Consider the following 15188-nt stretch of genomic DNA (forward strand, 5'->3'; position numbering starts at 1 on the left):
CTTCCAAATTCACCTTAAGAAAATCAAGAAGCATATTTCTCAAACATCTAACAGTCACATTTTACATTTTAAGCAGAGAAAATTTAAATATATAATTTTTGTGTGAATTTTCATGACTTTAAACATGAAGACTCAAATGAAAGACAAACCTTCTTGTTAACCCTATTTATTTCAGACTTGTGGGATTGTCACTCTAGTAAAATTGTCACAAAGGAGGATAAAAGCTATAACACATTCCATGAACAAGGCACTTGAAAAAGTACTGAGCTCAAACATACTAAAGTAGCCTATGTAGGTCAGCTGTCCATTGGATTGATGCTCTGCAGTAAACAGATCATGGCAACTCAGAAGCCCTAATGGTTGGTTTTTATGTTTCACTCTTATTTTTATAGGTCTCTCATTTAACATGCTGTAGCTAATATTTTAACAAATTGAATCCACTTCTCCTTTTTTACTTGATATTCACATGCTCAGGAATTATGTGGTGTGCCTTCAGTCTAGGGGAGATGTTTGGGGTGACCACAGCACAACCATAGACACATGATGTGGCTACTTGAAACCACTATCAGGATAGAATTGTAACTATGCAAAAATGATCAGCATTTTTGCCAGCTGGCACATATTCTCTCTGGTACCTTTCCACATCTGACAATGAGTCCATGGTCAAAAACAGTTGCATCTAGCTGGACACGGTGGCTCATGTCTGTAATCCCAATGGCTCAGGAGGTTGATGCAGGAGGATCTCAAGTTAAAGGTCAAACTCAGCAACTTAGTGAGACCCTGTCTCAAAATGAAAAGTAAAAATGGCTTGGGGATGTGCTCAGTGGTTAAGCGCCCCTGGGTGGTTCAGTTTGCAAGTACTTAAAAAAAAAAAAAAAAGTTATATCTCTTCTGCCATGGTAGTTAAGCAATAAATACAGCATACTTCACCTCTGTGTTTTTTATGAAAAGATAAAACTTTGTGATATAAAGGAACTGGTATTCATCAAGAGCCTTCTATATGCCATGTGCTCATTAACATATTATTGTATCTTCAAAACAGCTGTGTGAAATGTTTTTTTTTCCCTCCTGTTTTCCAATAATACATTTACCTGTCATCTCACATTTAGGAAGTATTGACCAAAATTAAAATAACACAAAACCAAAACAGATTTGCTTGACTGTGAAACCAAGCAGCTTTCATTATATGATGTCAAGTGGTAGATGCCAACTACTTGCAGCTGTGATGTTTAACACTCACCTGAGAGTTACAGGACACTCCTCCAAAGTGACACCACTCCTGTGGGTGATAAACCTAATCCTTCTAATCAAACTTGAGGAAACAAAAAGATAGAAAATGTGTTTGTGGTTTACTGTGTCTTAATTTCTGATAAGACAGAAACCTTCAAATGAGAGAAATGAGAATGTGGTGAAGTGTTCTCAGGCAAGCAAGTTCATTCACAGGGCATGATAAACTTCCAGAACTCCTGCAACTTAGAACATCTCCCTTGCCTGCCACAGTGTAAGGACTTATGGGTTGGTTCTGCTTGCTAATTACATTCTCTCTCAACACCTTTAAAGGATAAAAAGACTTGTGCCATAGCCTTCAAAGATACTGAGGCCAGTAGGAGATTATTATTGTCCTGGGGTCCTAGCTTTGAGCCCCACTGGTATTGACTAAGTTCCTTAATCACCTAATTAAAAGAAGGCTTCAAAAGCGTTGAACAGCTGGAGGCTTCAGGAAGGCCTCCAGGGATAGACAGATTTACCTAAAGAGAAAAAAGAATGTAGTTTTTGTTTGTGAACCAAAGTTGAGACTGACCTCTGGTCAATGAAACAAAATAAGTACTACCATGTATAACCTGTGGATAGAAAATAAATTTTTGTTTACAAAGGAAGGAGGAGGAGGAGGAGGAGAAGGAGAAAGAGGAGGAGGAGGAGGAGGAGGAGGAGGAGGAGGAGGAGGAGGAATAACTGTCCCAAATAGTTCTTTTAAGTTGCTGACTCTGGAACCTATACCTACTGAATAATAACTCAAGATGCCAGAAGAATGAATGACAATCATTCTTTGACATTAAGAAACTAAATTGTGTGTATGTTGAAACTTGTGCTCCCATTCTAATAATCAATTTTAGTTAATGGTCACAGTCTTCCTTGATGATCGTCACAACATTAAGGAGAGTGTGTTAGTTCATTCTTGAAAATGTTAAATTTCAGGTACCTCACGATACCTAGGAAGTGTCCAGAAAGTATTTGGATAGATATACAAGGGGCACTTAGGATCCAAGGGGCTGATGTTACAGATGTGGGAGTGGTCGCATAAACATACAGTTTGGGGTATAAGATCTAGAAGATGTAGAACCACACAATATATTGTTTGTTTTCTTCACTGTGGCCTTATTGCCACTTCTACCATGTATCCTCAGTGTTAGCTCTACTGTTCACTACTCCAATATAGAGAACCCAACACTTATACAGCTTTTCTCATGCTGCGTTGTATTTTATCTTCTTTTGTCTGCAGTGTATTTTATCTCCTTTCTATTACAGGTGAATTCTGACTTATCTTTCAAAGAGGGGTTAAGGCCAACTTCTTTTGTGAATGGTTCCCCAAATACCATTCCCAACCTAAACAGAATTGACCCTTTTTCCTCTGTTCTAAAGTCCTTCACATCCTTTCATTAGGGCATTCTAGGTCTGGTCCTACAGCTTCTGCCCTCTTTCTGCCATCTTTCCTGCCCCCATACCCTTCTCCTTCCCTCCCTCTCCTTTGCCCAAAGTTCCCCCATTTTTCCCATGCCCTCCCCCCATTATGGATCAACATCCACTTATTTTTTTTATTTATGTTTTTTAGTTGTAGTTGGACACAATACCTTCATTTTACTTATTTATTTTTATGTGGTGCTGAAGATAAAATTCATTTGTAGTATAGTTTTTTTAATAGAGGGCACAATATCTTTATTTTGTTTTTATTTATTTTTATGTGGTGCTGAGGATGGAACGCTCTACTGCTGAGCCACAACCCCAGCCCTTGTGGTATAGTTTTAAGTTCTGGTATTGTGATGCCTCCTGCTTTACTCTTCTTGCTAAAGATTTCTTTGGCTATTCTGGGTCTTTTATTTTTCCAAATGAATTTCATGATTTCTTTTTCTATTTCTATAAGGAATGAAATTGGGAGTTTAATTGGAATCGCATTGAATCTGTATAGCACTTTTGGTAGTATGGCTATTTTGACAATGTTAATTTTGCCTATCCAAGAACATGGGAGAGCTTTCCATCTTCTAAAGTCTTCTTCAATTTCTTTCCTTAGTGTTCTGTAGTTTGCATTGTAGAGATCTTTTGCCTCTTTTGTTAAGTTGGCTCCCAGGTATTTTTTTTAAGCTATTGTGAATGGGGTAGTTTCCTAATTTTTCTCTGAGGATTCGTTGCTGATATACAGAAATGCACTTGATTTATCGGTATTGATTTTATATCCTGCTACTTTGATGAATTCATTCTAGAAGTTTTCTGGTGAAGTTTTTTGGATCCTCTGGGTATAGAATCATGTCTTCAGCAAATAATGATAGTTTAGTTCTTCTTTTCCTATCTATATCCCTATAATTTCTTTTATTTGTCTAATTTCTCTAGTTAGAGTTTCAAGAACTATGTTGAATAGAAGTGGTGAAAGAGGGCATCCCAGTCTGGTTCCAGTTTTTAGAGGGAATGCTTCCAATTTTTCTCCATTTAGAATGATATTGGCTCTGGGTTTAATATTGATAGCTTTTACAATGTTGAGGTATGTTCCTACTATCCCTAGTTTTTCTAGTGTTTTGAACATGAAAAGGTGCTGTATTTTGTCAAATGCTTTCTCTGCATCAATTGATATAATTACATGATTCTATGGTCTATTGATGTGGTGAATTATATTTATTTATTTCCTTATGTTGACCCAACCTTGCATGCCTGGAATAAACCCCACTTGATCATGGTGCACTCTTTTTAAAATACATTTTTGTAGGTAATTTGCCAGATTATTTACTGATAATTTTTGCATCAATGCTCATCAGGGATATTGGTCTTAAATTTTCTTTGCTTGATGTGTCTCTGCCTGGTTTTGGGGTCAGGATGATAATAGCTTCATCAACCAAGCCTTCCAGCCAAGAAAAGTCCAGGATCAGATTCACAGCTGAGTTCTACAAGACCTACAAAGAAGAATTAATACCAATACTCCAAATTATTCCATGAAAAAGAAAAGGAGGGAACCCTTCCAAACTCATTCTAGAAATTTGTCAGTGTCTTCGAGGTTTTCTGTTTTACCAGAGTATAAATTTTCAAAATAGTTTCTAATTGCCTTCAGTATTTCAATAGTATCTGTTACGATATTCCTTTTTCATCATGAATTTTAGTAATTTGAGTTTTTTCTGTCTTCTTTTCGTTAAGGTAGCTAAAGTTTGTCAATTTTATTTATTTTTTTCAAAGAACCAGCTTTTTGTTTTGTCAATTTTTTGAATTGTTTCTTTTGTTTCAATTTCATTGATTTCTACCCTGATTTTAATTATTTCCTATCTTCTATTACTTTTGGTGTTGCTTTGTTCCTCTTTTTCTAGGACTCTGAGCAGTAATGTCAGGCCACTTATTTGTTAACTTTTTCTTTTTTTAATGAATGAACTCCATGTAATGAACTTTCCTCTTAGCACTGCCTTCATAGTGTCCCATAGATTTTGATAAGTTGTATCAGGGTTCTCATTTACTTCTAAGAATTTTTTTAATCTCCTCTTTGATGTCTTCTGTTATCCGTGTATTATTCAATAGCACGTTGTTTAGTCTCCAGGTATTGGAATAGCTTCTACTTTTTATTTTATCATTGATTTCTAATTTCATTCTTTTATGGTCAGATAGAATGCAGGGTAGTATCTCTATTTTTTTGTATTTGCTAAGACTTGCTTTGTGACATAACATATTATCTATTTTGGAGAAGGATCCATGTGTTGCTGAGAAGAAAGTGTATTCGCTTTTTGATGAATGCAATATTCTATATATATATCTGTTAAGTCTAACTTATTGATTGTATTGTTGAGTTCTATAATTTCTTTGTTCAGTTTTTGTTTGAAAGATCTATCCAGTGGTGACAGAGGTGTATTCACCCAGTATTATTGTGCTGTGGTCTATTTGATTCTTGTAGCTGAGAAGGGTTCTTTTGATATACAGAGCTGCCCCATTGTTTGGGGCATAGATATGTATGTCTTGTTGATGTATGAATCCCTAAGCAGTAGGAAATGTCCTTCTTTATCTCTTTTCAGTAGCTTTGGTTTGAAGTCCACTTTATCAGATATAAAGGTGGAAATCCCTGCTTGTTTACATGGTCCATGTGAGTGATATGTTTTTTTCCCACCTTTCACCTTCAGTCTGTGATGTCTTTTCCTGTGAGATGACTCTCTTGAAGGCAGCATATTGTTGGGTCCTTTTTAAAAAATCCTTTCTGTCAATGTCTGTCTTTTAATTCGTGAGTTTAGGCCATTTAACATTCAGGGCTATTATTGAAATATGATTTGTATTTCCCAGGCATTTGGTTTATTTTTGGTTTTTAACTTGACTTGGTTTCTCCTTTGATGGGCCTTTCCTTTAGTGTAGTTCCTCCCTTTGCTGATTTTCATTGTTGTTTTTCATTTCCTCTTCCTGGAATATATTGCTGAGAATTCTTTGTAGCATACGCTTTCTCATGGTAAATTCTTCTAATTTTTGTTTATCATGAAAGGTTTTTATTTCATCATCAAATCTGAAGCTTAATTTTGCTGGATATAAGATTCTTGGTTGGCATCCATTTTCTTTGAGAGCTCAGTGTATATTTTTCCAGGATTTCCTGGCTTTGAAGTTTTAGGTTGAAAATCTGCTGAGATATGAATTGGTCTCCCCCTGTATGTGATCTGAGTCTTCTCTCTTGTGGTCTTTAAGATTCTATCCTTATGCTGTATGCTATGCATTTTCATTATAATGTGCCTTTGTGTCGATCTCTTGTAATTTTGTACAGTTGGTGTCCTGTAAGCCTCTTGTATTTGATTTTCCAATTCATTCTTTATGTTTGGGAAATTTTCTGATATTATTTCATTGAAGAGATTGTGCATTCCTTTGGTTTGAATCTCTGTGCCTTCCTCTATCCTAATAAATCTTAGATTTGGTCTTTTGATGTTATCCCACAATTCTTGGATGTTCTGTTTGTGGTTTCTTACTATATTCACTGTGTGGTCAATAATATTTTCAATATTGTATATTTTGTCTTCATTATCTAATGTTCTGTCTTCCAAGTGATCTAGTTTGTTGGTGATGCTTTCTATTGAGTTTTTTATTTCATTTATCGTTTTCTTCATTTCAAGGATTTCTGATTTTTTTTTTCAGAATCTGCATCACTTCTTGAAGTAATCTTTTGCTACCTGTATTTGCTCCCTTATTTCTTTATTGGTGTGATCAGTGGTTGCCTATATTTGCTCTCTTATCTCTTAATTGGAGTGATCAATTTTTGCCTGTATTTGCTTACTTAGGTCATTCTTTAATTCGTAGATCATTTTAATTATGTACATTTTGAACTTCTTTTCTGACATTTCATCAACTGCATTGTCCATGGATTCTATTATTGCAGTATCTTGGTTGGCTTGGAGCACTTTTCTCCCTTGTTTTTTCATGTTGTCTATGTGTTTTCCTTTCTTGCATTGTGGGTCTGAGGTATTACAGTTTCTACCCTGTAATCTTATAGTGTCCCTCCAGTTTACCTGCACCTCACTTTGGTTTTGAGCTTCTAAACTCTGGCTGGTGTCCCACAATAAATCCTACTTCAACTAAAGGTGGTGGTGGCAATAGCAGAGATAAACTCAAGATAGCAGTTGTGGTGTCCCAAGATGGATGCAACCACTTTCAGAGATGGGACTGAAAGGGTGGGCTGCCTGTTTGGAGATGCAGCTGCCTCCAGGCCCCATCTGTTGTCCCAAGGTGGAGGCTACTACATGGGGAGTAATGGCTGCGGTGTCCCAAGATGGGGTAGGCCTGGGCTCTGATGTGGATCTACTGGTAGGCAGGGGTGGTCCTAGTCCTGGGGCTAGGCTCGAGTGTGGGCCTGCCAGTCAGCAGGGTGGTCCTGGGCTAGAGCCTGGGTCTTGGCTCCCTTGCAGATTGGCAGGGTGGTCCTGGGCCTGGGCCTTGGCTCCCACACAGGCTGGCGGGGTGGTCCTCACTAATCTATAGTTGAAAATGTTGAAGTCACTTGTCCTTGGGTATTTTATTTTGTCTTATTTTGTTTTGCTTGTATTGATTTCCCTCCAACACAGCTCTGTGACTTGTCAGCCTTGAGGTTTATGTCTGTTTCCTTGGACTCACTTCAGGGCAGTCACATTGCAGGCATATGTGTTTTCTGTAATAGGGCAATTCTCTTTTATCCCCACACTCCACAGTCATAATATTTGAGCTCATGAAGATCTCTTTAAAGTCAGTTTGAGTCTCACATTTGGAAGCAAGACATCTCTGAGGAAGGATGATCTAAACTGTAGCCCTTTATATGAAACTCACTTAAATACCTCCATCCTCCTCTGCCCTTGATCTTTGTAAAATAACAAAATATAAGATTTCTTTACAGTTACTTTGTTAGTTTAAAACAAATCCTTGAGCTTAGAGAAGTTTTTAATTATTTTTTTAGAGTTTTTTTTTAAAAAGCTGTGAAGTAGTGAATTTTTTCCTCTCAAGGATGTTTAACTAAAATTTAGATGTCAATGATATTTCTTTCACTTTCTAAGACTCTTTTTTCAATGATTTTTTCTTTTGTATTTTTTCCTTCAAGTCAGAATTTTAAAAAGAATATTCCCACTGCATGGGTCAAAATTGTGTTATGACTTGAATGTAAAAAAACTATTACACATGAATAAATGAATGATTTGTTTAAAAAACAGGAAAACTTTAGGAACATTTGAAGGTTTTCTCAAGTGGGCTTTGGTTTAAAACTAATGTGTTAAGAATTCGAAGGCATTTTCCCTCTCTTTTCTGTGCACTGGTGTGAAGTAAATGTCTTGGCAACACACATGTGCACCCACCAGCACTCACACCAGAAATTCGTGAGGCAATTGATAAGGGTCTTCTTGCTGGAAGGAGTTTATGCATGGGTTCTTGGCACAAGGGGGCATATCTGTAGTCCAGGTCAGCCCAGCCTAATCACTACTTGTACAGAGAGTGGTGTGGGCAGGGGGTAAAGAAGCCAAGTAATGAGGAAACTTGTGACAATGTGGACAAGCAATATGATCTTAGGATCCAGGAACCAAAATGCTACAAAGAAATTGGGGGAGGACATTCTTCTCTTGCTCATGAACCTTTGGCCCTCTTGAAGCCCATGGTCAGCCTCCTTTGGGTGTTTTCCAAGCAGTGGGCTTTGATGAGGGGAGGGCCCTTGAATGAAAGAATGTCTCCCCAGGAACTGAAATGTCTACATTCATACATCTGCATGCATGGAAAATAGAAACCATTAGAGTTGACATAAACTTATTTGAATCCTCAAGCTCTGGAGACCCCAGGATTAATCCAGCTAAAGATGTATTTCCAAACTGTGGTGACATTCCTTATTTTCATTGGGCCCAATATAAAAATCTTAATATTGGCCTTTGCTATTTCTGGTCAGATTCTTTTGAGCTCCTGATATGATTAATGCAATTCTGGATATTAAAGTGAGCTCCTAAAATCCTATTTAAAGAAAGATCTACTGGGCTGGAGAAGTAGCTCAGTGATACAGCTCTTAATTAGGATGCAGGAGGCCATGGAGTTTAATCCCCAGCAGAACACACACACACACACACACACACACACACATGGATCTATTGGAAATGAACAAATATGACTGGTGGGAACAGTGTCTAAAATAAAAGGTATCATCCTATCTTCATCTGACTCAGATCCCTGAGAGGACCATTAGCAAGCAGGACTATGTGGTTTGCTTGTATGGTCTGAACAAGGAAGGCATGCCACAGGAAGAGCAGCTGAAAAGACTAGAGATAGGTTGGGATGGAACAATCTTAAGTGGAAGACCATGGGGAATATGTTGATTATTGCCATATTTCAAGAGCTACTAGAGAGTGAGATCTATGCTCTTCGGCTACAAACCATGGGACTGGGAACAAAGGATGATGATTATTATAAAGAAAATTGAGCTGCCACATAATGCAATGGAATATTTTGTAAACAGTGAGTTTCCTGGCACAGAAGGTATTGAATTTGAGGTTACACGCCCATTTGTCAGATGTGTTGAAGACTGAAGCAGGCTATTGACAGCCATTCAAGCATCTCTTGAGAATTAGAGAAAAGTATTCCCTTTAGATGGACATAAACATGCATTGCTGGATTACATTTCAGTCCCTACCCATTCCTATTATAGGGGACTCCTGCACAGGGCAGAATCTGAGCAACCATTTGTGGCTGAGTCCATGATCCTAACCATGTCCTGTTCCAACAGCAATCAATTAAAGGAAGGAAAAGAGTAAATTAGAGGGTCCTCATAAATCAGAGAGAGTTGACCTGTATGATCTTTATGTAATAACTAACTGCTTAAGCCAGGGGTGTCCTTCAAAAATCAGAAATTGTTTGGGCCCTTTCCTTTGTGATTAAATTTATAAGACAAAATGTGCCAAGGAATACTGTCACATGCAGAATTTGCTGTAAAAATGCTTATTATGACCTACATACTAGTCTAAACATTTGGCATAAATTATTACCTTAGTCTGCACAATAACTATCTAGGTAGTAACTATCTAAATAGTATACCCATTTCACAATGAAGTATGAATAACTGCCTGAGATCACTTTGCTGAAGAGTGGCCAAAGGGGCATTTGGATGAGGCTTGTCTGACTCCAAAAGAAACTCAGGTTCTGAATTATAACACAAAATTACCTTTAAAAAAGATAAGAAGCAAGGTTTTGAAAGCTGCAATTCAGTGTCATCATTCTGTGTTACAGTAGAACATTAAGATTTGAAAGACTGAACTTGTGCAAAAGCCAAATAAAATTGCTTTTCTTTCTTTCTTTCTTTCTTTCTTTCTTTCTTTCTTTCTTTCTTTCTTTCTTTCTTTCTTTCTTTCTCTCTCTCTCTCTCTCTCTCTCTCTCTCTCTCTCTCTCTCTCTTCTCTCTCTTTCTTTCTTTCTTTATCTATTTAGTGGTGCTGGGGATTGAACCCAGGGCCTTGCACATGTTAGGCAAACACTCTACCAGAGCTACATCCCCAGTCTAAGCATATACACTTTAAACAAATTTTGAAAGCGTACTTGCTATATGATCTGAATATCTGTTTCCCTCAAAATTCGTATATTGAAACCTAATCCTCAATAGGAGCATATTTGGAGGTGGGACCTATGGGAGGTAACTATATCACATAGGTGAGTCCTCATGAATGGGATTATAAAAAAGGATCCAGAGAGATCCCACACTCCTTCCACCACGTGAGGATACAGGAAGAAGACACCACATACTCAAACTGCCAATGCTTTAGACTTAGTCTTCTGAGGCTCCAGAAGTGTGAGAAACAAATGTTTGTTATTTATAAGCCACCCTGGTTTATGGTATTTTGTTATAAATGCCCAAATTGACTAAGACGATGATGTAAATATCAAGAGTGACAAATCAACTTCCAGGTCACTCTGAACATCCTGTCACCCTAAACCTTAATTTATGTACCTGTGCCATGTTAAACTGGACAAATGCAGAGGTAAATTCAGATAATCCATTTGCATTGCTGCAGCTATAGGTCAGTCCAAGATTTACTTCCTGTCTGAAGGTTTAGCTAGATTCCAGTGCCTGAAGTCCTCTCTCCCTCCCTGGACTTCTTCAGCATTCATAATTGGTTCAGTTGACTTGGCAACTTGGCAACACAGCTATGTGACAAATTTTTTCATTGGGAATTTAAATTTTTATGTTGTTCACATGTCAGTGTGTTTATTTCTCATCTCCTCAACTGATAGCAAGTTCTGTAAGGGTAAAGACCACAGCTTATACTTTCTAGAAACAGCCCAAAGGTGCTTTGCCCAGTTGACCTTCTACACTGGTCAAGAATTTTAGAATGATTTCAGTGCAGCATGCAGCCAGAATGAACCAGACTCTAATGTGCTTAGATTTCACTTGAGTCTTTGAGGAGCCCCTGCTCCCACCAAATATTTCTGCCATGTTATCTTCCTTGGGATTCTGTAAGTAGGGGTCTAATGTTTTTAATGATCTAATGTAGTGATTTTCTTCTCCCCCTTCCTTTGACTGAAGCTCAGACTTACGTGTTTATCAACTTCAGCATCTTCCTGAAACCCTCCCTGATGCTTACGGCACCTTCCTTTGATTTTTAGGGATGACCTTAGCCCATAGTGGGTAATGATAAATTTATGTTTTCTCTTTCTCCCTTCCCCCGTTATTGCTGCCTTTGGCTTCTCTCTTCCCCTACATCTAGATTTCCCCACAAAATCTCTCCCGAGCAATCTCATCCATTTTATCTCCCTGAAGACAATCTTACCTCTCCATCAGTGTTTTCAATCCTGAAAACTGATTTGGTTCTGATTTTTTAGTAATGAACATGTCTCAGACTTGCAGAATATCTATCATCTCTCCCCATCTTCCCACTCCTCAGAACAACTCCCTCTGCTAACAGGCTCTCAGGAGAAAAATGTGAGCCACCACTGCCTGTCCATCAAGCCCTGCAGAATCGTCTGCACTACCTCTTGCATTGCCAGCGTCACCATCTCCCACCTTTATGACTTCCTAGTCTACCAGGGCATCTTCCCACCCTCAGTCTCTCTTAGCCACCCTCTCTCACTCCTTGTTCCTGGATTAGACTTCCTAAAATTACACCTCAAACCCCATCATTTCCTTGCTTTAATAAGGTCTCAGCAACTCAGTAAGTCTCCACCCTTAAGCCTTAACCTTCTTTTCCAATCTACCCACCCCCACCATGTAAGTATTCATTTTGATAAGAACACACCCTCGGGCTCTGATGAATTTGTCTTTAGCTCCTAGTATTTCCTCCTCACCACTCTAATCTCTCTTGCTAAACTTTTACCAATCCTGAAGGACCCAGCTTAGAGGATTTTGATGCTGCTTGGTAAAACCAGTTCCTTCCTTGGTCCCCATTCCCTCTACTCTATCATGTCTCGGTTTCCTATCCTGACCTCCTACTCAGACCCCTCCCAGATCCCATTGCAGCTGTTCTTTCCACCCTCCACAGGACATACTATGTCAGCACTTTCCAAACTGCTTAATTATAGAGTGTTCTTTTTTGGGGGGTTGGGTACCAAGGATTGAATGCAGTAGAGCTTAACCACTGTGAAACATCCTCAGTCCTTATAATTTAATTTTTTATTTTGATTCAGGGTCTCATTAAATTACTTAAGGCATCACTAAGTTGCTGAGGCTGGCTTTAAACTTGTAATCCTCCTGCCTCAGCCTCTCAAGTTGCTGGAATTAAAAGGCTTGCACCACCACACCCAGCAATTATAGAGAACTTAAAAAATTGTAGCGTAGAATATAGTATAGACAGTACAGAATGAACTGACCAGCCAATAATCCCTGAAAAAATGTCAGAATTCAATCCACACCTTTTGTAAACTTAGAAGTTACTACATTAAGTCAATATCCTCATTTCAGGTACATAATCATGTTTCTTTCTGTATTTTGCTTTTATTGAAGCATAATCTAAAATTTCATTTCTTACAAAGTAGCAAGGAGAAGGCTGGAATTGTGGCTCAGCAGTAGAACGCTCACCTAGCATGCACGAGGCCCTGGGGTTGATCCTCAGCACCACATAAAAATAAATAAATAAAATAAAAATACTGTGTCCAATTAAAAAATAAATATTTTTTAAAGTAGCAAGGAGAAAATAGATTATGGATTTTTTTGTTGTTTTCTTTGTTTTAGGAAATATAGTTTTATCTTTTGAAGTACTCAGTCTTTATACTTCTTTATACTTTTTGAGAACTAAAAGACTCAGCTTTTCATTAACATTTCCATTTTTCAGTTGGTGATCCATAGAGAGTAAGTTTATGTACTCTTAATGTTTAATATTCAGTAAGGGATGAATAACATCACAAATATATTCTAAACTTATCAGACACGGAGCAGCAATCTCTACAGATGAGATATGCTAATGATGGTAAATAATGTCTATGCTTCCACATATTCATACATTTGGTGACCTTTCCATGCCACTTTCTCAGCATTCTCAGTATGGCATAAATTCCACACGGGTACATTATGGCATCGTAACTATTACTATGAACAGTATTTGGTATTTTATTACATATAACGCAGTTTAGACTAAAAAAGTCAATAGTATAATTATTTTTTTGCTGTAGTACACTCATGAACACCACAGAATGTAGTTTGGAAAACATGGCCCTCAGATTCCTGTGTTCATTCACATGATTTGGATTGACATTTCTCAAACCACAAATCAAACATTACCCATGGAAATTTTTCTTTAAAATTCTCAATTTTGCATCAGTGCTCAATATGTACCTGTAGAAGAAAGATGGAAAGAAGGGAGAGAGTGAGAAATCTTACCAATTCTCATATCATTTATATAAATTTAATGTCTGCCATGAAAATGATACATGAGAAAGTTTACAAAATCATTTAGCATAAAATTCCTTATTCAATTTAAGTATGGATATAATTTAAATTATTTATATTAGCAGCCAGTATATTAAAACAGACTTTTTAAAAATATTTCTTGTTGTACATGGGCACAATACATTTATTTCATTTATTTATTTTTATGTGGTGCTGAGAATCGAACCCAGTGCCTCACACGCGCTAGGCAAGCACTCTACCATCGTGCTACAAACCCAGCCCCTAAAACAGACTTTTTTTTTTAATATTTATTTTTTAGTTGTAGTTGGACACAATACCTTTATTTTATTTATTTATTGTTACATGATGCTAAGGATAGAACACAGGGACTCACACATGCTAAGCAAGTGCTCTACCGCTGAGCCACAACCCCAGCCCCCTAAAACAGACTTTTAAGTGAGATTTCATAAGAGGAACATGTACTCCAAGACTATAATAATTACTCAGATACTAATAGAGTCACTGGAATAATTACTAAGATTATATAATCTAGATTTGTTCTTTGCTACTTTTAAAATTTTGCAAGTTCTTAATTCATTTTCTGATTTCCCCCCATTCTTGGATTTCACTTTTCTTGGTCCCAAAGCAGCCAGTCTCTTCAGTTAAGGCGGGCAGGCTGCAGAGTTCAGTGCAATGGTGTCCTATTGTCAGTCTTTTAGTACCTGATTATCAGCTTTATATCTGCCTATTTGGGGGTCTAAATATAACCTGGAGTTACTCTCTGCATCATAGTGAATCTATGGTTTCTACTCAAGGATTTGACATTATAAAAATAATAGGTTTTTTTGAAGTGGCTACTGATAATTACTTTATGATTATTCTGTGACTAATGTCATCATACTTTCTTAATGAGTACAGATAATCCTGCTACTTGTATAGTTTTGTTGGGTTCACTTTCAAACAAACTTACATTTTTCTCCTTGTTGCCTGTGTTGGTACTCTGACAGTTTCAAAGAAAGCATGGAGAAGTCATCCTACTCCGACTGGCTAATAAACAACAGCATTGCTGAGCTGGTTGCTTCAACAGGCCTTCCTGTGAACATCAGCGATGCCTACCAGGATCCGCGCTTTGATGCTGAGGTAAGAGGCATTCTCTGGTTGCCATCATTAGATTCCATGGTCATAATGTTGACAGTTTGCTGGTCGAAGGAAAACTGGGCATCTTATAGATCCACAGTACCCCCTGAATTTATTGGCAATTCTTTTGCATCTTTTCTCTGTGGTCTGAGTTTTAACATGCTAACTGTTGACTGAGAGAAAACTTCCTTTCTCTACGCTGATTGGTGGCAAAATGACTATCTTCAGTCTGATGCTCTTTTATGATTAGATGTACTTTATATTGAGCTATGAAATATTTAATAATAAAATGTGCATATAACAGTTATTTCCCAGCAGATGCTGGAGTAACTACCATATTTTTCAAAATTGCTCCCAAGAAACAGTAAATTGGTTAATGTTATTGTTTAGTGTTAATTATATAGGTGCATTTTGCTGATATGCAAAATATATTAAAACAGTTTGCATTCTAAGATAATATAGAGCATCATACAGATAAATTCATACAAGCTTATAAAAGCTCTGTGTGGATATGTGCATATGAGCATAAATA

General features: G+C 37.4%; 1 protein-coding gene across 1 annotated transcript in view; it reads left to right on the top strand.

Moving 5' to 3' along the window:
• Positions 1–15188, top strand: part of Pde11a (phosphodiesterase 11A) — a 390557-nt gene that overhangs the window by 196099 nt on the left and 179270 nt on the right. The window contains exon 6 of the mRNA XM_076866019.2: positions 14527–14659. Within this exon, the coding sequence (XP_076722134.2) occupies positions 14527–14659 (133 nt within the window). The remainder of the gene's footprint in view (positions 1–14526; positions 14660–15188) is intronic.

Source organism: Callospermophilus lateralis, chromosome 9 (assembly GCF_048772815.1).
Source record: "Callospermophilus lateralis isolate mCalLat2 chromosome 9, mCalLat2.hap1, whole genome shotgun sequence".
NCBI lineage: Eukaryota > Metazoa > Chordata > Mammalia > Rodentia > Sciuridae > Callospermophilus > Callospermophilus lateralis.